This window comes from Papilio xuthus, unplaced genomic scaffold (assembly GCF_000836235.2).
Source record: "Papilio xuthus unplaced genomic scaffold, Pxut_1.1 DF826115.1, whole genome shotgun sequence".
Lineage (NCBI taxonomy): Eukaryota > Metazoa > Arthropoda > Insecta > Lepidoptera > Papilionidae > Papilio > Papilio xuthus.
In genome coordinates, this window is record NW_013532534.1 from 529,508 (window position 1) to 556,101 (window position 26,594).

General features: G+C 34.5%; 1 protein-coding gene across 2 annotated transcripts in view; it reads right to left on the bottom strand.

Moving 5' to 3' along the window:
* Positions 1-26,594, bottom strand: part of LOC106123435 (coiled-coil domain-containing protein 94) — a 34,270-nt gene that overhangs the window by 5,910 nt on the left and 1,766 nt on the right. Inside the window, exons 5-6 of one of the 2 annotated variants that reach the window (XM_013319755.1) lie at positions 25,970-26,331; positions 24,760-24,832 (exon numbers count right to left, since the gene is read on the bottom strand). In XM_013319755.1, coding sequence (XP_013175209.1) covers positions 24,831-24,832; positions 25,970-26,331 — 364 coding nt within the window. In that variant the 3' untranslated portion in view covers positions 24,760-24,830. The remainder of the gene's footprint in view (positions 1-24,759; positions 24,833-25,969; positions 26,332-26,594) is intronic. The other variant, XM_013319756.1, reaches the window with a different exon arrangement.

Genomic DNA, 26,594 nt, shown 5'->3' on the forward strand with positions numbered 1-26,594 from the left:
TCTTTGCAACTTATGGTTAGATTTAAAACATTCAGTGGTAGAGCCACAATAAGATTTTTACGTAAGTCGGCTCGATCGGTGTAATAAGACCACATAGAAGACGGACAGTGGAAGCAATTCTCCGTTTCGTCTCTTGAGTGTTTGTGCCAGAGGCCTAAAGGCTTCTTTCTACCTTTTCTTATAAGGAAGGAAATGGATGGAAGGTGAATTTGGCAGAGGAAGCGACTCGTACGGAGGGTATAAGGAGGATATCCTTTTTCTATTCGTTTTCTCTTCTCTCGACTATAGGCGGGCAACGCATTTGCAAATGGCAACGGTTATTCGCTATTTTAGCGAATTCAAGTAACAGCTTGGTCGTTTGCCATCTTATTTATTAAACCTTATGTTATTGTTGCCTGAATAGAGTCCAAATGTATGATGTCATTGTTTTGTCTTATGTATTAGGGATGGAGAACCTTTCCAAGACATAAATTCTTGATTAATAAATAGGGCAACGTTCACTTTAATACATCGAATGGGTCAGTTGTTTTAGAAGGCATCGTATTTCAATGAATTGAGTATTGACGCAATAAGCATTTAGATGATATTACACGGAGTATGTATCTGTTGTGTCTTCCAGTACTACACTCTCAAATGCCTAAGTAATATGTATATTAAAATCAGAATATCTTTAACATATAATAGGAAAAAGTAAGCCAAGAAAGAAGTTTCTCTACGTATTTTAAACCTAAAAAGCTAAGTAAAGGAATCCAATTGACATGTTGTCTTCTATTCAATAAGGATTATTAGGTTACATTATTTCAAATCTTTTTTTTTTACTTTTATATATAACATCTCATATATTCGTACCAGAACGGTGGGAAGATTCACCGTGAAAGCATTTAAATGTAATCCCAAATAGACGTTATCGGCTCGCGCCTGCGCAGGCGCCCTGCACCTAGGGCTGCCATTTTTCCGGTCTTGACCCGTCAACCCTCTCTGGTTTGCATAATACACATCAGGCTATTTGAACTCGATGTCTTCGGATCTGAGTGGATGATATGAAAAACATCACTAAATATAACTTTTTTCATCATCTCTTAAGAATCATCATTGAACGTTTTTTGTTTTTCACCTTACGCCAAGGTGTCAAGGGTTGACATATCACGGGTTTTCTTTTTTGCTGCAATTTTTCGAATTACACGGAATGTTGGCAGCCCTAGCTGTACCGCCCAAATACTAATAAAACCAGTTCGAATCGGTTCGTCGAATGGCCTCTATTTTGAGAACACCCGCCGAGTTCTTATCGGGTCGCCTCCGTCGCAATGACTTACACTGCGAAGCCTTGCGCCCTCTACCCTATGGGTACCCCAATAAACGTAGACTACATACAATTTTACAAGCTTTTCTTCTTGTGTTTGTTTTAAAAAAAATACCATTCGAATAGCTAGCGAAAACTTTTTTCTAACATTACATTTTAACTTGAAAGATAATATAATCAGAAAAATTGTTATAAACCGATTACACAAAACTATCAAGTGTGTTTTTTAATTATATTTATATAAAGAATAGTCGATGGTACCTACATTCGGCGGTTTATGGGCGGTTGCGGATTCGCCTTGAGGCGCGGGCGAGCAATGACTCGCGGGCCTTGAGTGCCAGGCCGCACAAAATGCGGGCCTCACAGTCTCGCCGCCTCACTCGCCTCTACTCTTTACCTATACTCTATTTTTAATACGCCATCGCCTCGCCGTAGACGCCATGTAACTTTTTTACGACATAACATTTGCAGTAATTTTTCATTTATAATCTGTAAAAGAGAATTTTATGCTAATTTATGGTAATTGTACATACAATTAAACGTAATTTTCTAACGTCTATTTTTTTTTAATTAGTATTTTGATCATAAATCGCTTACCTTTGGACTCGAAATTTAATTTCAAATTAACTTTTATAATTTATCTATAATAACGTATTGTGTAACCTTAGCACATAGTGTAGCATTGTGTAACATTATTTAATTTAGTAGGTATATGTCTACGCCAGTGCGCTCTACTGTTAATTTTTCATAAATAGCTTACATATTGTTTGTCTTTTTATCTTGAAGTTTAAATATAGAAAAAATGGAAAATAGATCACAGTGTGTCTTGCAGCCGTTTATTTTTAGCTACTCTAATTATCTTTAGTGGCAACCATATTGTGTTTTAATAGACGTTTTGTAAAGTAATAATTGTGCATTATATTATAATTACAATTGTGTTTCCACTGTCCATAACTTCTTGAAAACTTGTTGTCATTTCAGCTGTGGAACCGATGTTAACATTTAGCTATATGTGTAAAATATTTGCAAGCTTATCACTGACGATGTCGGTCAAATAGGCGATTGAAATGGGGGCGTTATCTCTCTGCCTAACACATTCCATAAGCCACGCCATGTTCTATATTACTGATATCAATCTAAATTCATGCTAAAATATCCAGTTAACAGCTTCGATGTAGTACTTACATAATTATAATAGGATCTAAATATAGTTTAATTTAATAATGCGGACTTTCTTCCTTGCAACTTGGTCCTGCCTTGCTTCATCAACATGATTAGCGTATAGCGTTTTTTCGATGGTCATCAAACAACTGTATATTGCGCTAAAAAAATAATCGTTCAATTGTTACTTGATACATTCTTTTAAAAGGTCATTGTGTTGTCACTATTTTGTCAGAATGCCAAAAAGGATAAAAATTCAAAACGTAAGCCACGCACGTTGTATACAACGCTTCAAGTGCCAAGATGAGTCATTAAGGTAGTCGAGTTTATCAACATTACGTGAATCAGCGAGGACCCTTTATTACTTTGTGACGTATAGTAACAATAGTAAAGGAAGACGGCAACACATTTCTTTGTGATAACATTTTGGTCACGTGGTTACCTACAATTTGCAATATCTAATTGTAATGTTTCATTTTAAAATGTAGTATAAGGCATTTACATTGGAAGGTTTTTTTTTAATTAGATAAAATGTAGCTTAAGTGTTTGTTTATATTTTGGAAGTCTTGAACGACATTAAATAATGATTCATTTTAGATTTTTTAGACTGTTTAAACATGAATCAATAAAGGAAAGGAGTGATTCGCGGATCGTAATGTATCAATAGAGAGTTTATTGACCGAAAACTCGAAGTCAAGTTAGACAAGCACTATTTCCTGTGGGGTTAGGGGAGCGGCCGCGGCATGCGGTGGGCGCCGGGGGGCGGTGGACGGCGGGTGCCGGCGGTCAGTTCGCACGCTCCTGCAATGAGTTTTAATTGAGTCCGACCGCAGGAAGCTTCGGCCACGGTCGCTGTGTAGGGTGACCTTCATTTACAGAACTCTAAGAAAGGACGAAATGTAAAACACTGTTCCTTTTTATATAATAACGTATTGACAATAAGTTAATGATTTATTAAGAATAATATATAAGTAACAAATTATTATCGTTATTGTTGTTTTCAAGTGGAATAGTAATGGTATGGTTATTAGATCTTAAACGAATTACGTTTGAGATCTAATAAGCATACCATTTATTACCACTGGTAACGTCTATGTGTGTATTACCAATGTGTTCTTATTATTTACTCTACGACACATACAAAGGTATTTCAATATTGTGTTTGTGAGTATTTCCTGTATGTATTTATATTTAAATCATGCTACCTTGCAATTCAATAGACGGATTGGCTCAACACTCATTGATATTCATACGCAAAGGTAAACAATGTAGAAATAAAATAGACAAGGTGAGCACGGACGTGCAAATTTTGAATAGAATATTATTAAAAGTATTGAGGTTCACAACCGTTAACTTATACCAAGAATTTGTTATAAAGAACGTGGTCCAAAATAGGTCTGGTAAAAAATACGAATCTATCAAGCGATTAATAAAGACCAACTAACAACCAATTCTTTTTAATTATTCTATATTTTAATCTAGAGTTACGAACACCTAATTTCACTGATATTTTCCAGTTTAATATAATACCAATCATATATGCATTATTCAAAAGTAGATTCTATTGAGTAATTTATGCATGTCTCATGACTATTACCGTTATTCCCGGATGCTAACACTGAAATTGGCACTAAATAAATAAGTGTACATAAAATACAAAACACGTTTTCGTTAACAACAGCTTTATGTACCTACAGGTTCCAATTTTCGGTGGAATCGCCAAAAAACAGTGTTTCGGAATTACACAAATCTGTAGACGTACAAAAAACCAATCTCCGCGGAACAAGAAATGAACATAACTGTTGGCGCGTTGTCGTTAGGCGAGCGGCCGTCGACTGCTTGATACGATAGTACTATCGTATGTTCCAAATTTGAATATTCATTTTTTTTATCGAAAATCACTAAGCATTGAGGTAATAAAGATGAAAAAGTTTTTACTCGCTACATACAATTCTTAAATTCGGCATTGACGCCCGTGACTCTTATTACCGTCTTTAATCCAAAAGCTGCATTTAAAATTTTCAATAATTTTTTTTTACGTATATGTTTGCTTTTTGAATTCGTACTAACTTTCCTAGAACAACGGGACGCATGGTAACACTAAATCAGCGAGTAAGTGACGGCTGGCGAGTTGCGTATGACAACTTCGTACAAATTACTTTGTTTATTGCCTCTCATTGAAAAGTTCGCTCTGAGCTTAGCATCTGCTGACACCGTCTACTCGATACTGAATGAGAGAATACTGCTGCAGTCACAGCCTTGGTATTTGAAATGACAGACGTATCCCTTGCTTTCATGTTGATTCTAGCAAATTTACATTGTTTGGTATTATTTATATTTTAGATAGTTCTTCGTTTATTATTATAATTTTATTAATTGACTTTTCATAACTTTTCGTTAAATGAATAAATAAGGCAAGGACTTCTTGTCGGTATCTATAGGTATGAATGTTTCGAAGGTCGCGGCCATGTATCGTCGCCACTCGCCACTAATTCGAGACACGATTGCGCCTGGAGCGCTCAATGCCCATCACTAAACATTTAGAACGTTGATGGCCTCATTTTGCTCCTAATTTTGGTGGACCGTCCTAATTCGTGTTTTAACACCGGTTTGTTTTAAATAAAAAAAATACTTACGTTGTCTTTTATTTTGAAAAGATAACAAGAATATTTAATGTGAAATTTTATAAATTCAAAATATCGATTCAATATTTCTCTTTTTTCTGGCAATTGACTATACAGGCTGTTGACATATTTTATATTGATTTGACATTTTCCTGGTATCAAAAACAGCAACATTTTTTAAAGTTAGTTCTTGTTTTTTTATAATGAATGGTATTCAATTATTACACACTTCGGCCACCGTTTTTCCCTCAAAATTTGAGGACAAAATGTTTTAATGAGAATGAAATTTGACCCGAGAGTGTATCTGCAACCGTACTTAATTCATATTCGGATTATGTACGGCGTTAAGTTTAAGAAGCTCCTTTTAAGTCATTTGCTTCCAACCAATTTTACACTTAAAGAATTCACATTTTACATATAAAGAATCGTTTTATTACATTCGCTTTATGCTTTTTATGCGCAGTCAAACATCAATCCTCTGGCTATCCCTCTCTTTCTCTTTGACAAAACAAAGATAATAATATTTTTGTAGGTGAAAAGCAACGTTTAGAAGTCCGTCGCAGGCAGAAAACATTCTCATTACATCTGTTGACACATGAAGGGTCCACTGGCCCCGGACGACTGACCCGAGTCGTGACAACCGTTTGTTAAACTAATACAAGGCAGAAAGAACATAGCCATTACCTTTGTCTATTCACTATTGACTTGAACAATTTGCACGACTTGCCAGAATTTGTCTTACGGTCTGACAATTCTTGTCAGTACTGACTGTTTTATTTCCGCCTTCGAATCACTTAAAAAAAGTTAAGGACATTGACACGTTTTATTTGACAAAAGACAGACTGCCTTTTTGTTTTGTATTCTATTTAAATGGCTTGTTTCTTTTGTATTAATGGATAAAAACTTTCTTCTATTTTGCTAAATAAATCAAACCTTAATCAATTTTTATTTATATTTGTAAAAGGTCAAAAACGTCTCGTTAACTTTCCAAACTTCGATTGATTCGAAATTTGCCACTGATTTACAGTTTTGTGTGAATGAAACCATGACCTGATTTGGGAAAATTAGAAAGGTTTTTTGAAAATAAGTAAAATATAGTAGAGATACTTGTCGAGTTTTTAGTGATATGTTTCATTTAGTAATATTTATTAATCAAATTTTAATTATAATATAATTAAAATTTACATGCTGTTAACTTGCTCGGCCGTGAACTCTTTAATAGCAGTAAAGACAAGGGGAAAGAAATTTTGAATTTAAAATTCAATGTAATTTCGAACATTTCAAACATATCGTGTACTTCTGTTAGGGTTGTCGACTTTGTTATGTCTAGGATTTGGAGTGAGAGTATCAAGAAGTATTCCATGACAAGGCAATTAGCGAAGCAAGCGCCATGTGCTGCGTCGTGGGGGTGTTGCGTGGACGCGCAGATGTAACCCACGCGACACCGCCTCGAAAAAATGAAGGCGCGATAAAAAGCCGGCGGCGACGGCGTGAGAACTGCGCCACGTGGCCATTCGGAGCTCATTCATGCATTTGATTCATGACTACGCTCACCACAAACACTTATTACTATTGGATAGTATCAAATAGAATCAGAATAATAATTTTCTTAACTTAAAATTGTATAGAATAAAACTTTGTTAAAGTTACGAATGATCGTACTAATCTAATTTTTTTAAATAAAAACATCGTAATTTTTACGAATTGTTGAATTAACACTTATCTTGTTTACATGAGAAATCATTTTTGTATTGTATTATGTCAATTTATGATAGAATACAATGTTATAATCTTCATTAGGTGATGATCGTGACTTTTTGTATGACATGTATGTTATCGCGGGTCGCGAGTAAAAGTTAGTAGTTAAAAAGACGAACAATCTAGCAAACGTAAAGCTGACAATATATTTTCTCTAAAAAAACGGACGCAAATTCAAACTTAATTCCAAATTTAAATATTAATTATAAGAAAAAAGTATATACATAAAAGGCCGAATGTGTCAGACAGTTTGAATATACTAATATATCCTCGAAACAAAATAGCACATGGTAACACTAACAGCGAACTTAGAGGTCTTAGTGCATATACATTGTTGATGTGGCCGCGGGCGACACAATAGCAGTGACATATGTACGTATATATTACTGTTACTGCGAATTAACACAATCGCAAACGCACTGCTCCGCTATTGAGATGAATTATATCCGTTATCGCACATCATACGATATCTATTCAATGCTAGTCATGCTAGCAAAATTAAACTATGACTATATCGTTGCTTATAGCTATGCGTGCTATATTTCAATTGAAACATACAATTATATGTTTGTTGTCAGTATTTTGCCTCAATGCATTAGATACGGAAATTGATCGTCATGTCTTTATTCCACTTACTGGTAAGTTATGGGCATCAGCTTGCGACCCATTTATGGCAATTTGTTACGGCTCCTGTTAATTTATATTTTTTTCTAAAATTTAGAGAAGACTTAAGTAATAGTTTTATAACTTTTCTAACAAAGATTTTACTAGGGTATCCTTAGAAAGTATTATAAAATACATTATTTTATAGTTTTATTCTGGCATTTTGGAGACCCGGTTATAACGTTAAAGGGAATACAAATACAATGCTGGTGCATATGTACCGAGCTCGGCATAGCCACGGCCATAAATCAGGCTCGATTGAGGTCGGCCGGACGCAAGTTATTTTTAAAATTGCGTGCACAATATTATGTGTTTAGGTGGAATATGATAATTGCGGGAGGCGCCGTAAATCGACACCGGCGATGGGATTACAGAGCGGAGGCCCGCGCCGACCGCGCTCGCCCGGTTTGGGTTGCCAACTCTATATGGAATACCAGGACAATAAAAATACAAGAATTTCGGTAACAATAAAATATTTTTGGGTTATTAAAAAATGTTTATTAGACCTACCTTATAGATAGTTGTTGAACGTCTTACTACAATGGAAATAAAATGTTTATTTTTTTTTAATTTTGAGTTAAACAATGAAGTCTGCAAAAAAAATGCAGATCAAATTACCAACATTTTTGTGGTAACTAGAAGGTAACTTGGTAAAAAAAACTATACTGACCCCGGTATGCAGACCAGTGTTGTGTGGTTTTATTTTAGACATCGGTATGAATTCCTCTTCCCAGTAACTTAACAGTTTAAAGTAGTCAATAACTGAGCGTGAACTTGAACTACATTTTGTTGATTTCACAGTTCGTTCGCCGCATTTTGGGGTCGAAGTGATAAGCATGAAAATGTTTTTTTCACAAACACCAATTAACATTTTGAATAACGTATTATGAAGTCGATGCCGACTGAACAAGAGAATGTTAACCAATTGATAACAACGCTATTATAGCAACAATAACATTCTGATATAAGACATTAACATAACATTTTTTGTTGATTCCTTTAGAGGTGGCCGCGGACAGGTACAAGCTATGAGGGTGCAGAATTCTTTGAATGAGATTTCAATACTTATATTATCACTAGACAACAGACTTTATTACGACTGCATTAAGTTGAATTTTCTCTATCAAACCATGAATTGTATTTGAATGTAATAACATTAAAATGATGCTTTAAGAAGGAACCTTAAGATGAAAGAAATAAAGATGATTTTAAGTTATAGCGTTAAAGGTGCGAAGGTCGGCTTAGCTACTATCAATCAGCGAGGCGCCATTGAGGGTTGGGCGAGGCTCGTGAGAAACCGTAAACACTTACCCACTTTATCTGATAGATTTTTTTCGTACAGCAGCAAGTCCAGTCAATTAATGGATTGCGCCGTTATTTGGTTTATTTTTACTGTCCAGCGCTGCTTAGTACAGCCATCAGGCGATACTAATTTATTTAGAAGGGTTTGACAGGCATAATATTATGATAACATACCTCTACACAAACGACAGATAAAATGCTCGTAAATTATAATATATCAGAGTAGGCATTGAAACATACAAAGGAGAGAATATTAATATTGTGAATAAAATTCAATGTAATAAGGGCCATTAGGACTCTGTTTTACTTATCCTGTCTCATTATAAACTTCAGGAAGATGAAGAGTCGAGTAGAAGAAATAAATCATCACAATTGAGTTAGCAGATATTTTGACAAACAGCTTTGAAGCACCATATAAATATAACACAGAAATTTACATTTCGATTACGGGAAGAAGTTTAGAAGTAATATTATTCGAAATGCTGGTGATTCTAAGCGTTTTAGAATAGAAGATAAATATTTGTTGGGAGCTGTGGCCTGTGCGGTGCGGTGTACCGGGCGGGGGCGGGAGTGCACATGTGCTGCACAAAAAACTGTGTACCGCGTACCGCCGCGTGTTGACAGTGGGCATAGCTCGCCGTCGCCGCAGACGACCACCCTCCGGGGTGTCCCGAGCGCCGCCATTTAAACAACATTAAATATAACCACCATCTAGCATTTACACTACAAATAAATTAAGTAAGACGGATTAAGTGAAACATGTGCCGTAAAATAATCACCTAATATGTTTGGTTTTAGACTATGCAGTGGGCCGAGTGTCGTTTTTTTAAAGTAAACCATAGGCATCCATAGGGGCTCGTTTCTGGCGCGGCGCCCTTTGATATGTTTTGACTTTTTTATTGTATTCACCACAAATTATAATGGAAAACCGAACAGAGACGGGACGTAAATAAAGAAATGAAATACTTAAGAGCCGATCTGAGGAATAAGATCGATTATTAAAGTTGTTATTAGATTGTATGTTATTAAAATAAATATATTGCGTTGTCCCGAAGCTAGACAGACACCCACGCTCGTGAGAAGTTTCTTATCTGAAGGAAGCCGTTCCTCTATTTTAATAAATATTTAATTTAGTCGGTAAAGCGCGTGAGAGGCGCCCGCGGGACGAGCGCGGCCCAGGACATCCAGACGAATCGTAATGACGTGTAAATCTCTGATTAGATATCTCCCCTGGGAACTGACAACAAAACTAAATAGCTGGCTGCATTTTTCTCTTGTCTACATTCCTTCGTATGTCTACCATACCAACTTACCTGCTTACAGGATTAATCATTTTTAATCGGAACTTTGGTCAATTAGAACTGTGTCAATTTTACATGTTCATATAAATTTAATGGTAAGTTTTGGTGATCTAAGAAATAATAGAATAAATTGAACGCTTTGCAGTAATGTCATGTTTACAAGCTATTGTATTACGTAATGGTCTTCTGTCTGTTGTTTCATCCAGTATTCGATTTATATCGTTCTATGCCCAAACAAATACCGTTAGACAAATGAGACGCGACGACTGCACGCGACGTATTCTCACGGCCCGAAATGGTGAAAAAAAAAAAAGAAATCCACAAAATTTTTAACGCAATAGGCGCTTTGTCTCTACATAAACATCGGTTAAAATTCATGGAAAAAACAGGATTAGATAGTATGGAAATGGACTTTTTATAAATTTGACTCCTAAATTCCTTTAAGATAGTACGTAAATATAATAAAAATAACTTATCCGTTAAAAAATTACTTATTATGGTATATTAATATAAAATAACACAAGACAACTTTTTTTTGTAAAAAAATACCATTTTTTAATAATTTATAGTAAGCTTTAAGTTCATCTTACTATTTTATTTTGTTAAAGATATCTAAAGATATATTTAATTTCTCTTTACGTTTAGGCAAAAATATATCCTCATATTTAAAAATGTATATATAAAATATGGTGACATTTATATTCTAGAATTTATATTAATTAAAAGAAGCATACTCCATCTTAAAGGAGCATATAGGAATGCATATACGTCGATGTGGCTGCACTTTACGCCTTCTCTGAAAATTGATTGTTCCTACTTTTGGTCTACGGTCTTTTAACGGCCTTTGTTACTAAATTGTTACGTAACTAACTTACTAATTACGTCTAATATCGTGGGAAATTCCTATTTAGTTATTATTATCTTCAGTGTGACAATTTTACAGATTAAGACAAAAAAAAGAAAAAAAACAAATATGCCATCGTAAGTTCTTAAAAAATATTCTAATCCAGAAAATGTTTATTGATTTCTGTAATACTGATTTAATAAATTACGAAGAATAGATCGTGAATGAAAGTTTAAATAGCATAATTGAAAGGCGCAACGTATTCAGGGCCATCGCAATTAGTCTGGACGTCACATCGTCCTATCAATATATTGACGTCAGTAACGATTGCTCCAACACATGCCGACAATATTTATACTGATTAATTTAATGAGATAAACTATAATACAGTTTGGAATTTCTAACTCTTCACAATCATCTCACCTACATTGATTTTATATGGACATGTCCTGAAAACTTTAACATTTTTTTTTATTTTGTATTATTTTTTGTTTTCAGAATTACATTGTAGAAATGTTATTTATCAGCAGAAGGGATCATTTTTAAATTTCATTGTTCATATTTACTCTAAGTTGTTAGCATATTAACGTAGTAAAGTGGGAGTTAAAAATAAAGTGTAACGCGGACAAAATATACTAGACTATGTAGAAAGAAAAGCTAATGTAAGATTTTTTCAGTTGAACAAAATTATAGTATGAATTAATGATTATCTTTGATAAAAGCATATTAAGTTATAAGTGTGGGTAATTTAGAGGCTCCAAGATAAATGACATAGGTATTACGATACTGGTCTTATAAAAGGGATGTTTGAACACACGAAAACTATGTCCACCAATGTTTTGATGTAGACTATTATTGTTTTAAGGCTATAAAAAGATACTTACATATATGTTATGAGTAAGCATACTTTTGTTCTTACGGCAGTCAATATTTATCTTTACTTGTCCAATGGCTCACAATAACGGAACAAGGTTCAATAAATAAATCCATTCCATGTAATTCTCACAGTCCTGCCCGCGGCCGTACTGGACGTGATTCCATTGAGCGGGCGTCTCTCTCGCACGCGGTGTGTTAACCTAGCGCCGTCTCTATCTAAAACTTTGAATGTAACCGCCCCGGCGCGATGATTCCAAGAATCGAACCTGTGGCATTTTTTTCGAACGCATAATAATTTGATCGGGAAATATTTATGGAAGGGGGTGGCCGGACGCGGAGTCGTCGGACGAGTCAATTATCAGTAACTCGTCGCGGCGTTGGCCGCCTGAAAGACGCGCAATGGGTGGTTATCCCGACCCAGACGATCCTAAGCAGGAATTTATGGGACCGAGATAGAAATGATACCGGAGAGGAATTTCACACGATTTGATTTTTCCATTTATGTAATCTGTAACTAAGTGTGTGTGCCTCCTAAGGTTTATAACATTATTTTTGACAACAATATTTTTTGATGAATATTTGTTTTAGGCCTCTTTTTAAATTTTAATATACATTTCATTAACAAATAATACAATACTTAAAAATAATATAATAATAACAAGGCTCAGAAATTCGAGAAATAACAAATCCTTTTTTTTTGTGGAGATGACTGAACGCATCTTTTAATTCGTAGCAAGTGCTACGCCGAATTTGCTACGAGTTTCGTAGCGATGTCCTAACTTGCATAAAGTTATAAATATGTACACCTAAAGAATGTAGTAGTAATTAATTTATTGTATTGCATATTGTCTCTACTTTTGTAATCTGAATTAAAGGAAAAAGAAAAGGAAAAAAGTACGTTGTACAAGGAAAAACTACAAGATTTACACGAAAAAGATTTCTACAAAAGTACTTAAAAAAAATGTTAAAAAAAAGTATAATCAATGAGGGAAGAACATTACAATGCTAAAATTGTAAAGAAACTCCAACTATTACATTTAGGTAACAAGTGTAAGAATGTTTATACGAAACTATGACGTCATTATGAAAGTAATGCTATGTTGCATACAATCGACACAAAAAGTTTTCATTTGATTTTGAATATCCCGCAGTAACAATGTGATTTTAATATCAGAAACACGTTTGAAAGGACCTTTTTCGTTTTGTTTAAATATACATTAGGTAACAAAGGAACACTATGAATTTCAAATGAACCAGTCCGGGCGTCCATTGAGACAACCGTTACATTTGTATCAAACGGCTGCATAAGAAAAAAGGAAAGACTAGGGGATAAAATAAACAAGGCGAAGCGGAGTTTATTATAATCGTTTCTGCTAATTTGTCGCGTTGGGAAGGGGAGGGGAGACGGGGAGAGGGCATGCAGTTTCCGGAGCATGTGCAAGACAATATCGCTGAATGGACCCATTAATAGCACAAGTGAATGAGTGCGTAAAAACACATGTGCGGGCCTCGAACCCGCTACCCCACAGACAGAACCACATGGCGCATACATTGTATTACGCAAAAGGGCGATTCTATTTTATTGTACCGTCAACGATTTCGAAGAATTCCTAGTGGTTGTTGTTTTAAAAACAAAAGACGTCAATTCAATTTTAACGAAATTCTCCTACTTATACTTTTGGGTATTGTTTTAACATTTCTTTCTAATTGCACGTCATTAATTGTTTACAGGGTATGTGTTTGGGGGCAGTAGTTTCCGGTATTTATTTGGAGGTATATAAAGTATATTACAGATGTTTATGTAACACTGAAAGAGTTAGTTTCTTTGAATGATCTGAAAATGACGAATATGAATCATCAACATGAAGTCTTTACAAAGACGAGTCACAAATAGGTAACTTAACGTGAAACAATAATCTTTTGCGAAACTTAACAAACTAAGTTAATAATTTATTACTTCAAGTATTTTCCAATAATGTTTGCTAGTCTTCAAATTGAACTTATCTAAATAATTGAAGACATTTCTTTAAATGTATTAAGTATACAATCGCGCAGCAAACGATCCTGATTGAGAATAACTTTCTACACAATTAACACCAAAAAATACCAATAGAAAGGCAGATCCGAACCTCATTTCTTTGTAAACATTCCACAAGTTGTTACTATCCGATAAAATCATCCGAAGCGTAAATAAATACCAGAATTCCTCGGGTACTTCCCAACACTCGAAAAAAGATGTCTAAATGATTTTACATTTCCTAGAATATGTATTATAATAGAACTGGTTTAAAAATTAGTACAATGAAGTACGGACGTGAAACGGAGCGTTGTTCTCGGATCATTGTTGGCTTTAAAGTGATATTTTTCGCTTCCTGTGGCGTTCTTCCCGTTTGCTCACGTCCATGAGGAGCGGGCGTGAAGTACCTGGGCCACAATAGACAGGTACGAGGCGCAACAATTCGTCGGTCAGGTTAATGCCACCGCTATGCACTTGCTGCGACGCGATGGCGCCGGATATCTTGCTCTATTGTGTTCTCTATTATCTTATAATGCTTTGTCAATGAATTGCTTTGGCTCGTATTTCGACGCGGTGGCGCTCTCCCATTGTCCATCAGATGACTTCGCTGCTCTCTTTATTCGCTTTGTAAATTAACTCTTTTTTTGTAAACATTTCAAAAGAAACTGTAACATTACATAGTTTTCTAAAATTCCATAAACGACGACTACACAATATGTAAACTAAATGACTCGGTTACAACTATAATGTATTATGTAACTACAACAGTGTTTTAATTATTTCAGCTCTTTTATAATTATAATTACAACGCTTATCAAAACATTGGACGGATACTGTAACCGCAAGCCTTCCTGCCATCTATCGGCTTTATTCAATAGCAATAGACTATCATAAAATGCCCCTTAATAAGTTTTTAACTAGTAAAATTACATGCAATTTTGCAATCATTGTAAATAGCGTGTGTTCATCAAGCAACCCGCATCAGCCGTATGAAATGACTTAATTGAAGTCATAAATAAGACCAATGTTATAATGACGGCGAAGTATTTATAGCAAATAAAGGTCACGTGGCATAATTTTGGCACAATTGGTTCGTCAAGGAATATTAGAGGGGCAGGATTGAGCCGAATGGGGTATTATATGATGTGATTATTATGTTACGTTTAATCTTTAAAACGGAAAGAGATAAGGTTATCCCTATTATGTTTCACCCCACCCGTATAGAGTGCGTGACTGTCGCTTACTTACGTAGCTTTAATTAACTTGTGTTAGTGGAATCGTACTTATTATAATGTTTCACACGCAATTTTACTCTATAGACTGGTTTTTGTTGTATTGTTATTATGATTTCGATAAATTGCATGATCACACGCTTTAAAATATAAAAACAAGAGAGGTAGAGTAAATAAAAAGTCAAAGGAAAACCTTCGTATTAATTGCCAAGTAAGAAATCAAATATTTTTTTTAAATGACAAACATTTAAGGTATAATATTATAATACTAGAGTTGATTACTAAATATTATTACTTAGGAATACAATGTCGGCTTCAATAAATTTATAAACTCTGAGCTATCGCATTCGCATCGTTGTCGTTTTTATCTACAAAACAACTCTATCACTTTCTCTCAATCAGTTCGATAGCAAAATTAATAAGAATAAATACGCGATAAACATTTTGTATCAAAATATAAATTAAAAATAAACATTAATCGAAAGTGAACTGACACCCACGTATGTCAAAGATATGAATAATCGGCCAGTTCCCATAAGCATGCATTCCCATAGTTATCACTTGTCAGTTTGTCCTAAGGTCAGTGATTTTCGATAAGCAATCAGTTTTATTGTGAATGCCATCATAACAGTAATACTGCAACTAAGCTGGATATGTTACCACTGTATTCACATGTCTGAAACCGGAGCTGTTGTTATAGCTTCAAATCTGCTGCTAGTTTTCTTTTTGTAGGCTTTTTTAAGTTATTTCAAGGACGATATCAGTACACCAATCTAAACTTGTACTCTTATTAGACTAACCTATCAATCTCTAATTGTAAATGCCTTATCATAAGTGCAATTTAGCTGTGACTGTATATGAATATTAGCCGTCACCTGCGATTCCGTCAGCGCGAAATAAAAAAAAAATAGTAGCCAAGGTATTTTGTCAAGCTATGTTCTACACCAACCATGATATCCATGCAGCCCTTTAGTAGATACCTACCCAACATCCATCCATCCAGATATAAACATTAGCTCACTATACGTCCCCACCGAGGGGCTCGAAATTCTTCACAGATATGTGCAGGTTGCATCACGATGTTTTCCTTCTCAGTAAGAACGTCGGATAAATGTACATATGTAAATCAGAAATAGAAAAACACATTGGTACATGGCGGGATTCGAACCCAGGACCTGCAGATTGCAAGTCAATTGCTTGACACCTGAGCCACCGACGCTTTTACATCCATCCAGATATCCAAACCCGCATTTATAATATTAGTGAGATTGTAGTATGCAGTTATACCAGATGTCAACCACATCACCACATAGATCATCGCGGTCAAGCGCTAGTTTATTACAAAATAATAAATCAGACGGTTTACTGGATACGGTACTTAATGGAATCATAGAAGATGCAGAAACTGTTTTATTCAACAGATGTAAACCAGATCTTGTGATGGATTCCTTTATAATAATGTGCCCCAGTCTCTTTGTTTTCTCCAACCTGTGAAAGTGTGATGAAATCAAAGATGCGCGACTAAAACACTGATTATAATAATCTAGGGATTAAATAGAACGGTAATTATTGTTCTAGAATGCGCAACATCCTCAATATATGAGAATAGCATGATAGAATTTTTATTATTATTTATTTAACTTATTAAATGCATGCATATAAAATAACTTACCCCATATTACCATTTAAAATGATCTAAACTAATTAATTAGTAATTTTTTCACCATATTTTAAGTCTAATTTAGATTTTATTTACACGAAGGAACGGAAAATAGGTGCTTAATGTTTAGGAAAAACGAACGTTGTCCGCATAGATTGCCGCGAATAATCTAAAAAAATTTAATAATTTTTTGCGAGTTAGTTATAACAAAATCCGAATACTTATATTTAGTATCGTCCTTACCTAAAATTTATATAACATTCTTGTCGATGTGGTCATACAAAGTTGTAGAATAAATTAAATATTTCGCGCATGCCAACACTGAATCTTATTTATTTATAGACATTTAATTAGAATTATAAAATAAAAACCTTCTAAATTGAGAACAATTTAATGACGACACATGTTTTGTAAAGTTAATTATATTACAAGCCGTTTAAAAATAATTATGATCTACAGTAAATCTATAACGGAGAAGAATGCTCCTGCGGGTTACATGTGTGCACACAAGGATACACGCACACTATGGTATAAAACGTTAAAGACAACATTCCCGACGGGTGTCGACGTATTATTATAGGTATATTTGTGTTATAAATTTTACTGGCTGCGACAAGTGTTTGTCTAGTCGGTTGGAATTCGTGGCATTAGTAACTTAGGACGGATAGTGTGTATGCATCTTAATATATCACTAATGTAATTAATGTTTCGAATGTTTTACTTAACATGGCGGTCAGAAATATTTTAATGTTATCATATTATATTTATCAAAGGTCCTTATACACTGGGATCGTTATCAGATCGACAGACAGTGTTATTAATAACATAACCTATACTTTATAGGATATGTATGTTTTTTTTAAATAATAGTTTAAATGCTTGTTTGAAAGTTTTAAATGTGATTTTAAGGGTGTTTTATGTATTAACTTAATCAGTCAGTGATAGCAATTACTATTGTATTTTCATCAATCTCGTGGTACTTGATGGGACTTGCGAGAAATGAAAACACAATAATGTTCTCATATGATATTATTAGCGTACAACTCTTTGTCTCTATAACATCGAATTCAAAATCTCTTTCAGACAAAGGAGACGTTTTAAATGTATCTTAAAAACTCTTTACATAATTCTACAAACCATTATGTTTGGAATAATGAAGAGTTTGAGCACGAAGTTGTCTCATATCCTTTTGTATCGCAACTAATTTATCAAGAACTTAAATATCGGCAAGTGATTACTGATGGTTGGGTAGGAGTGTCATTAATTCAAGTTGTTTAGTTTATCTAAGTCATTGAAAACATTAGACGCAAGGATTTGTAATATAAATATACGCGTCTACACTCCGGGGGGTCTGGCGATGTCGACTATTGTACGGTTCAATGTATTTTTTTTTAATTTAGTCGTTTTATTGATAATCTATATAAGTATTTAAAGATCAATAAATGTGTATCAAAGAATATTCTTGTGTAAAATAATACGAAACTCGACAGTTTTCGTGGTGAAAAAAAATTTGGATTCCATTATAGGTTGAGTTTGCGTTGAAGCACATGTGACGACGGGCTTCTTTGAGGCTTCGTAAACCACCCTGAAGGACAATCGAGCGTGGGAGCAAGGCGGGGTGCACACTAATGGTTGTCCCGAATCGACTTATTACTTTTGTATTATTGTCCCCAGTTTTTGTTCATCCACAACAATGTAACCATATATATTGCACAATGGCGCATGGTACCATCGTAATATCTGTTATTGGCACATTTTTTGCAACAATTGACGTTATAAATCGCTAGTAAAAAGTATATCACATTACTACGTCGCATTCCAGTTAGTTTTTCTGTTCCGTTCAATATTTTATTGATTTTGTTTTCGCTAAGCAAGCAATATTTGTCGTGTTAGCGAAAACAACTTTATCTAGAACTGGAATAACCGACAAAACAAAACATTTATGTTATTTTTAATTAGGCGATGTGAGGTTATTGGTTAACAGTATGTATCAGAGGTCATAGTTTTGAAATGTTACGTTCTTTAATACTCATTTAATACGTTTTGGACATTTTGATTTTTGAACAGAAAGGATACTGATTCATTCTTGATCCCCTTTTCCAAAGTAAGCAAAGAAAAGGAGTAAGATAAGTAAGGCACTAAAAGAGTAATAAACCGGATTGTGGTAAATGTTATGAGAGGGAGAGGGTAGATGTTATGGTAAAGTCGTTGGTGGCGCCCGTGCGAGGGCGCGGCGAGGGCGAGGGCGCGGCGGCAGGGTCGCGCACCAGGAATGCTAGTTCGCCATCTCTCACGCGCCCAGGATGAGTTGAATCTTTTTTTAAAGGGCGAAATTCGTGGAAGTATCTCGGAGCGGTCGGAGGCTGGCGCTCGCCGCCCATTGTGGCGCGCGGCTAGTTTTGATCTTATTGTTAATGGGACGCCATCTTTTTTTCAACGGTCTCGGAAAAAAGGTATCGAGCCCCGACGGAAATGTTACGGACCCTCGAGAAGTGAAACTTACGTATACATACGTTCTACTGAGGTGTTATTTCGATCGTAAGTCGGCCTTTGTTGCACAGGAATGTAGATAGCTCGTCATAATTTTAATGGGCAGTTTCTCAGTCATTCTATGAAAATGATACACTGATACATGTTCTGAATATTCATTGGATGCCGAGTTTGACCGAAGACCTCGTCGAGGATCTTTGGTATGCTCGCTAGAAATGGAATACATAATAATAATCGTAATAGTTCTCTTTGAAGTTTGCGACATTTCACAGTGCAGGGTTATCAGAAACGGTTGCTCGAATCTTTATTGTATTAATATTAGTAATGTTTTTTTTAAATTCCCGAACATGTTAACGAAACTTTGAAGGTCGTCACATTTAGTCTATAATACAAACTTATTTTTTCTTAAAAAATAAAATATTGTTCAGATTCATAATTTTACTAGCTACCATTGGCAATCACTAGTTGAGAGTTTGTTAATCTTTTACCACTTGAGTGGTATGAAATGGAGAGTTTGCGAATAATCAATAATTTTTTCATTCCGACCATCAAGGCGTTCCTCGTTTTACATACAAGAAAGTTCTTCATTGGTCTTTCGTGACAATATTAAAGGCCGTACGTAAGAAAAAACATAAAAGTAAAGACAAACTTAAGCATCGATATCATAAAAATCTTTTGTAACAAATTTTATTAAACATTCTTTTATAATTTCTCATTTAATGCCATGATTTTCATTCATACCACACTGTAATTACGACAATAATACGTGGACAAAATTCATTTGTTCCTATTCCCTACAGAAACGCCGCTAGAATTACTTATAGCTATGATAGGGGTCCATTGAACGTAAGATTTTAAGCTTAATCATTGCATTCTTACCTTCAAAACAATGATGAATGCCACACACCTTAAGACCTACGCGTTGTGTGGCATCTCTTCAGATATGCAACTTGAGAATTTTAGCATTATTATTATACTACAACAAAAAGAAATAAAAATGTATTACTTGAACTATAAAGCATTGCGTTATTGTTTCTAAAAACGTTTTATAATTAATTTACATACAAATTTTGAAGATATTTGAAATAAATTTAACTTAACTGCCATCTTTAAAGTTATAATTGGATACTTTGTTCACTTTAAGACTTCTTACTAAAATTATAGTAAATATAAGGTATCTTTATCAATATGAATGTGAATATACAATTCAATGTACGTAACATATAAAATAGTCGCGTCTCGAAACAAACAAAAATGCTATTCACTAGAATTTTTATATCGAAAAATTTAATAAATTCCAAGCTCAAGAGTGTTTCCCGTTCCTTTCACAGGCCGAGTAATGAGTGGTTGTTAAAATTATGAATGGAGCGTCTTCTGTGTGTGTGTGTGCGTGACCCTCCTGCGCACACGCACCTAACACACGCACACATAGAACGGCGCTATTCATACATCGCGTTTAATGTGTGAGCGCATTCCTGTGAAGTTTCAGCGTATATTGGGTTGAGTTTTATATATGGTAATTGTTACTTGTAGACGAAGAAAGTTTACTAAATTGTAATTAATATATTTACTACCACGTTCATTGCTTCAGCAACCAATAAGTATACATTTAGTGTGAGAAAATCTAACTATGGGACCGCTTAGGTAATCATTTAACGACTGTGAGTACTGTAAAGTTAAATACTAAGTTGAAACTTGAAGTATTTTGACGACTCAAATTCCTTGGCCTTGAACTTTGACAGTATCGAAGGACTTTATTGATAAAACTCATGACCAAGGCTACACGGCCATGATCTATTATCTAGTATCTAGACAAAATTAGAGTTCACATTTATATTTTGGTTTATAACCTGCGAACTTCCACTTAATGTCAACTATGTACCAAAAAAACTGTAACAATGCTAACAAGCTATAAATTATTTGGTATATCCTAAATAATTCCGTGTAATTAAATTTTATACAATGTCATTAGGTAATCTCCGTGGTAAATTGCCTAATGGTACAGAGTAAAACGAGTATAAATAAAAAAATCATTAAGAGAGGGATCGGTATGTATTGTGTGAAAGATACCGGTCTACCCTCATACAAAGATTCCTTGCTATCTAAAGGATTGAGAGAGCTGTTCTCCGGGATTAGGGACACCACGATTTATGTTTTTCCCGGAATCAATTTTAACTTATTGTAAATGTCTATTGTTAAGAAGAAAATCTCACACTGTGGTAGTGTAATGGCAACACTAGCCTTGCTAAAATGTCTACGTTAATGCCCCCTCACTAATCATTCTGACACTTGACTTTGTAATGAAAGCGTGCCTTACGCGCCAAAGGATTCTGATTAATAACATCTAAAACTATGATATAGCCACATCGCTATTTTGGGGCATTCAAATTATCACTTGCTCGTTTGTCACGTATTGCTATAAAAAGCAGTTCATTGAATATAAAGACACTACACACCATCTAACTTGCTTTGGACTTATTTGTCTATATAACCCTATTTAATATCCTAAATAACGCTTTCAACTCCTGGTCACCCTTACTGGGGTGTAGTAGTGTGGGTGTATAAGGAGGAATTTTAAGGTCCAATTACTAGCGAGCCGCCTTCCATTAACAACTTTATTTATTGTGGGATGAATAACTTGCGGCTTTTTAATCAATCATGTGGGCTACAGTGCGGCATCCGGTAGACACAATTGTCCAATAAATGTTCTGCGTACGACAGAAAAATTTAAGGCGCTACAAAACCATTACGTGCTCTTATTGCAAACTGATAGCTTCAGATAGATTTATTGTTCAATATACTTTATTTTAACACACTTTGTAAGAAAGAAAATCATTAAATATATAAAAATCACAACTGTTATGTCTGTTTTAGAGTCTGAGTAATGATTTAATTGTACTCATATTTAGAATATGTAAAAGACAAGCAGTCGCTCGCGACTTTGTCAGGGCAAAATTTAAAAAAGTAGCCTAAAATATGCCAGCCTGCATCAGCTACCTTCCCGACAAAAATGGGTCCAGCTGTTCCAGAGATAACCTGGAAAAAAGGCGGCCTTGGAGACATACAGATAAAAATTTAAAAAAAATGTTTTCGTTAACAGCAACGCAAATAAGATTTCTTTCTCGACATTACATTACATTATATACAAACACTGCAATTTAACTAATTTGTATCGATAAATAGTACCATTTATATTTACGACATGACATCAAGACATTGCGATCGTGTCAATTAGACCAGATCTCCGATCTCAGAGTCAATTGGAACTTGTAATGTAGTCGTATGTCACGTATTAACATAAAACCATATTTAACTTGGAACGGCAAGAGTAATGCGCGAACAACTACTATAAATGTCACATCAATTGAAGTAGAACGCGTGAAATTATTTTTCTACTCTTCCCACAACACATTAATTATCTGGCAACATTGTAGGTTTCTTAGAGTAGCTAAAGTTAAATATAGGCTGTAAGTATCACAATAAAGATTATTAAGAAATATTTCTACGCGTGAATAAAAGAATTTTGGGAAGACAAATAATTAAACACGGGAACTTATTACTTTGTAAGGTCAGCTCATTAGACGTGTATATTTCCGAAGCTAGTAAATGGAAAAAACTCAACAACTTGGGAATGTCGAAATAAGGCAGAGTTATTTGGGGTAATGGTCAAAGGGCTCAAAATGTCACTAACTTTTTTAACAGAACATTTTATAATAACCAATATTTAAATCTAGGATAAATAAGCAAACAACCAAAATATAATTTAAAAAAATATGTCTAAACGAAAAAAAAAGTTGAATGAAACAGTAAGAATTTCTAACTCTACTAACAATTTCACTTTTTTTTCTGTTTTAATTTTTCCTTAAATTGCCACGGATATATACTTAAATGTTATTAATAAGGGTACGTGTAAATATCTTTATCTTTTATCTTTTATGTTAGAACGAAAAAGAAAATTGTTCACGTTAACTTAATCATGGACTATACATATCCCGAGATGGACCTTGAGCCGTAGAAACGAGAAGATATTTTATACTTTACTAGCTGACCCGACAGACGTTGTCCTGTCTACACGTCTTTAATTTGAATAAATTAATATGAAGTTAATATTTGATGAAAATTGTGAATCTAAACCATTCCCAGATCCCCTTGAACACACACAAAAAAAATCATCAAAATCGGTCCAGTCGTTTGAGAGAAGTTCAGTGACATACACACTCACAGAAGAATTATATATATAAAGATATGACGAATAAAAATTCAAATAATAATCAAGTATATTAATAATATAAAGTTACATGTTACACGAGCTGAGTAATTTTTCAATGCAGCAAATTCTCTAAATACCTGTAAAGATAAACAAGTAAAAGCATGGCGCTCGCTCCGCAGGAATCCGATACTTTTACAAGTCTTTGAGTGTATCCATTATTTTTACAAGAGATAAAGATTCTTACTCATCTTTTATCTTTTGTTACACTTATACCGCAAGTAACAAATGATGCGAAAATATCACCTTAACCAAGACACGAGGAAAGGCCACGGGAGACCGATATCTTTTATTGTCTCAACATAAGATTCGTAAAGATAGAGACAAAGGCGGAGGCACGACATGAAAACATAACAACCCAAAACCCCACTGATCAAAGCGTGTTACCACAGATTAAAAAGAAAGCTTTGCAAAGAGGATTTCTTTATTTACTACCCTGTATATTAGGTTTTAATGTGAGAGTGGTATTAGGCAATCGGGATGAAAAGTTTGTTATCATAAAACAATCAATAAATATTTTCACAGCAAGGAATCGAGTTAAGGGCGGATTACTAAGAACTGTTAAAGGCTATAAGGCCGCTGTTTACATTACATAGAAAAAATATTTACATTATTGCGAAAAACTGAAAGTACATATGGCGGCCTATCTGGTTCATTAGCGAGGCTCGAGTGGCCAAAGCCTGCGACCACCGCGCCGCCACCGCCCGCCGCCCGCCGCACGCACTCGATCAAAAAACACCCTCAATGTAACATAATATTTCCCAAGCAGCCTTTTATTTATCGGCAGAGCGCGGCAGCCCCGGCCGGGCGGCGGCGCCGCGGACACCGCTTCCCAGAACCGAGCGCAGACGTGTCGGCTCAGAGCCGTTACATCGTCCCCAAAAAAATTATATTTATGTCGACGAAAAAATCCCGGGATACGACTCGGTTATTTATCTCGAAAGCGGTGTTATGGAGCTTTTTGTTTGGATCCCGATTTGCAGGAATCCGCAGGTACCATCTCCGGGGGAAAATATTAATTTGTTATGTAATTTGACGGTCGCTGGGCGTGGCCGCACACACGTTTACAAACGTACGAGAAAAACGAACCGCTTACTAAATAGACCACTTGACGAAACTAATTAAGGTAGATGCTTAGCAAAGTGATGCCTATGATTAAAGTTTAGATAAAATCATTTATCAAGTTGAAACAACAAACCGGAATTATACACTACAGAATATGTTTTCGAAGTGAAATAGTTAGTGTAAAATAAATATCACTCACGTGTATTCGCTGGTTAGTACATTTTGATCTGGTTCATGTTTAGGGCTAAGCCGCTTGTTATTGTTATTCAATTCTGTAACAACAAGTTTCTTTATCTCTACTATACAGATAATACATATGACATAAAAGTTTCCTCTCATATCTGGCCACAGAATTAAGAACGATTCACTTTATTGTTATAAGACAAAGATAGTTAAAAACAAAACACAATTTGTGTATTTTTACAGAAAAATATCGCCAAAAACTAATCTTCATAACTAGATGTGGCGCTATTTTCGAATAGACAAATGAAATAATTTAGACGTTCTCAAAAATAACCTGAGAATTTTATTATTCAACTCAAATCGGCATTGATAAAATAATTAGAACTTAGAAGACTACTATTTTATGATTGACAGTAATAAGAAATAAATTAGTATTATATAAAAAAGAATGTGCCAATAATCTTGTTGCGTGAATACACTTGACACCATAACAAATGGAAGGGCTGACAACAAAGGGCGCGGCCAATGCGTCCTAAGCCGATTGTCGCTACATCAATGACGTCACTTATAATCGGTTTTTTTACGCGCCCGACGTAACTAAATCACGTAAATTGGTATCTGTGCCCTTTGGTTTATTTTTGTATATATTTTTCTATTAACTATGACAGTCCCTAATACAAGCTTTACAATCACAAAAATGGTTAATACTTTATCCAAAATGGACAACTAAGAGTGCCTTTTGTCGATTAGGATATAAGTTTGTAAAGAATTGCACGATGTATTACAAAAGGAAATAAAATAAGAATGTTTATATTATATGTATATTTTTGTATCCTGGAATGATGTAAAGGAATATCATAATAAATTTTAGCAAGAAAACATAACTTTTGAGTTTGAATACTGCAACCTCACATAGTAACAAATTGGATGTGTTTTATAGTAATAATAATAGCTTTTTTTAAATGGCGTAAACTAAATAGGGACAAACATTGTTTAAAAATCAGTAGTAGAAAATTTATTTGTTAAAACTTATTGATTATCTTTTATTCAAATAGATGGCGCTATTCTTCTAATTGTTATCAAATGTGAAAATCATTCATTGCTTAAAAATGTTAATATCAGGGTAAAAATAATTAAATGGAGGAAATAAACTTTACCAAAGATGAATAACATTATAACACGATTTATTGTAATCTTTATATAAAAATATACATAAAATCACTCACAGGAGTCACTGTCACTGCCTGAATAGCCAGCCAATAGGGTAAGTCCGCCACTGCCACTGGCAACACTGGGCACAACACTCGACTTAGTCTCTGGTATTTTTTTATCTGTGATATCTTTTTCCTTGTCTATGTTTTTGGGGATTGGTTCACTCGATTTCTTTTTAACTAGGTTAACCAGTGGCTTCCTTGCTGTTACACCTATACTTCTGTTCCACGATTCATTCTTTTTTGTATCATTTGATTTTGTAGGCGGTATATCTTTTTTTATATTCTTTGTTGCTGGTTCACCATCATCTAGGACTTCCTCTATGATTTCTTCAGCAACTACTTTGTGTTTACTTGGATTGTTGAATTTTACAGATCTGTAATTATCAAATTATACATTGGAGTCTTTATAAATGTAACAATATACTTAAAGAAAACATTATTAAGCATTTGTCCCACAGTTTTGATTTTTTTTCATAAATTAAATGGCTGTCAAAAAATTAAATCTGACAGTAAAATGATGAAGTGTATAAAAGAAATAAGATTATAATTTTAAAAGGAAAAAGTGCAACAGCTACATAACTCAATCCTGTAACACAAAGGTGCTGTCTTAACATGGCTCTCTTACTTCTTCAACATT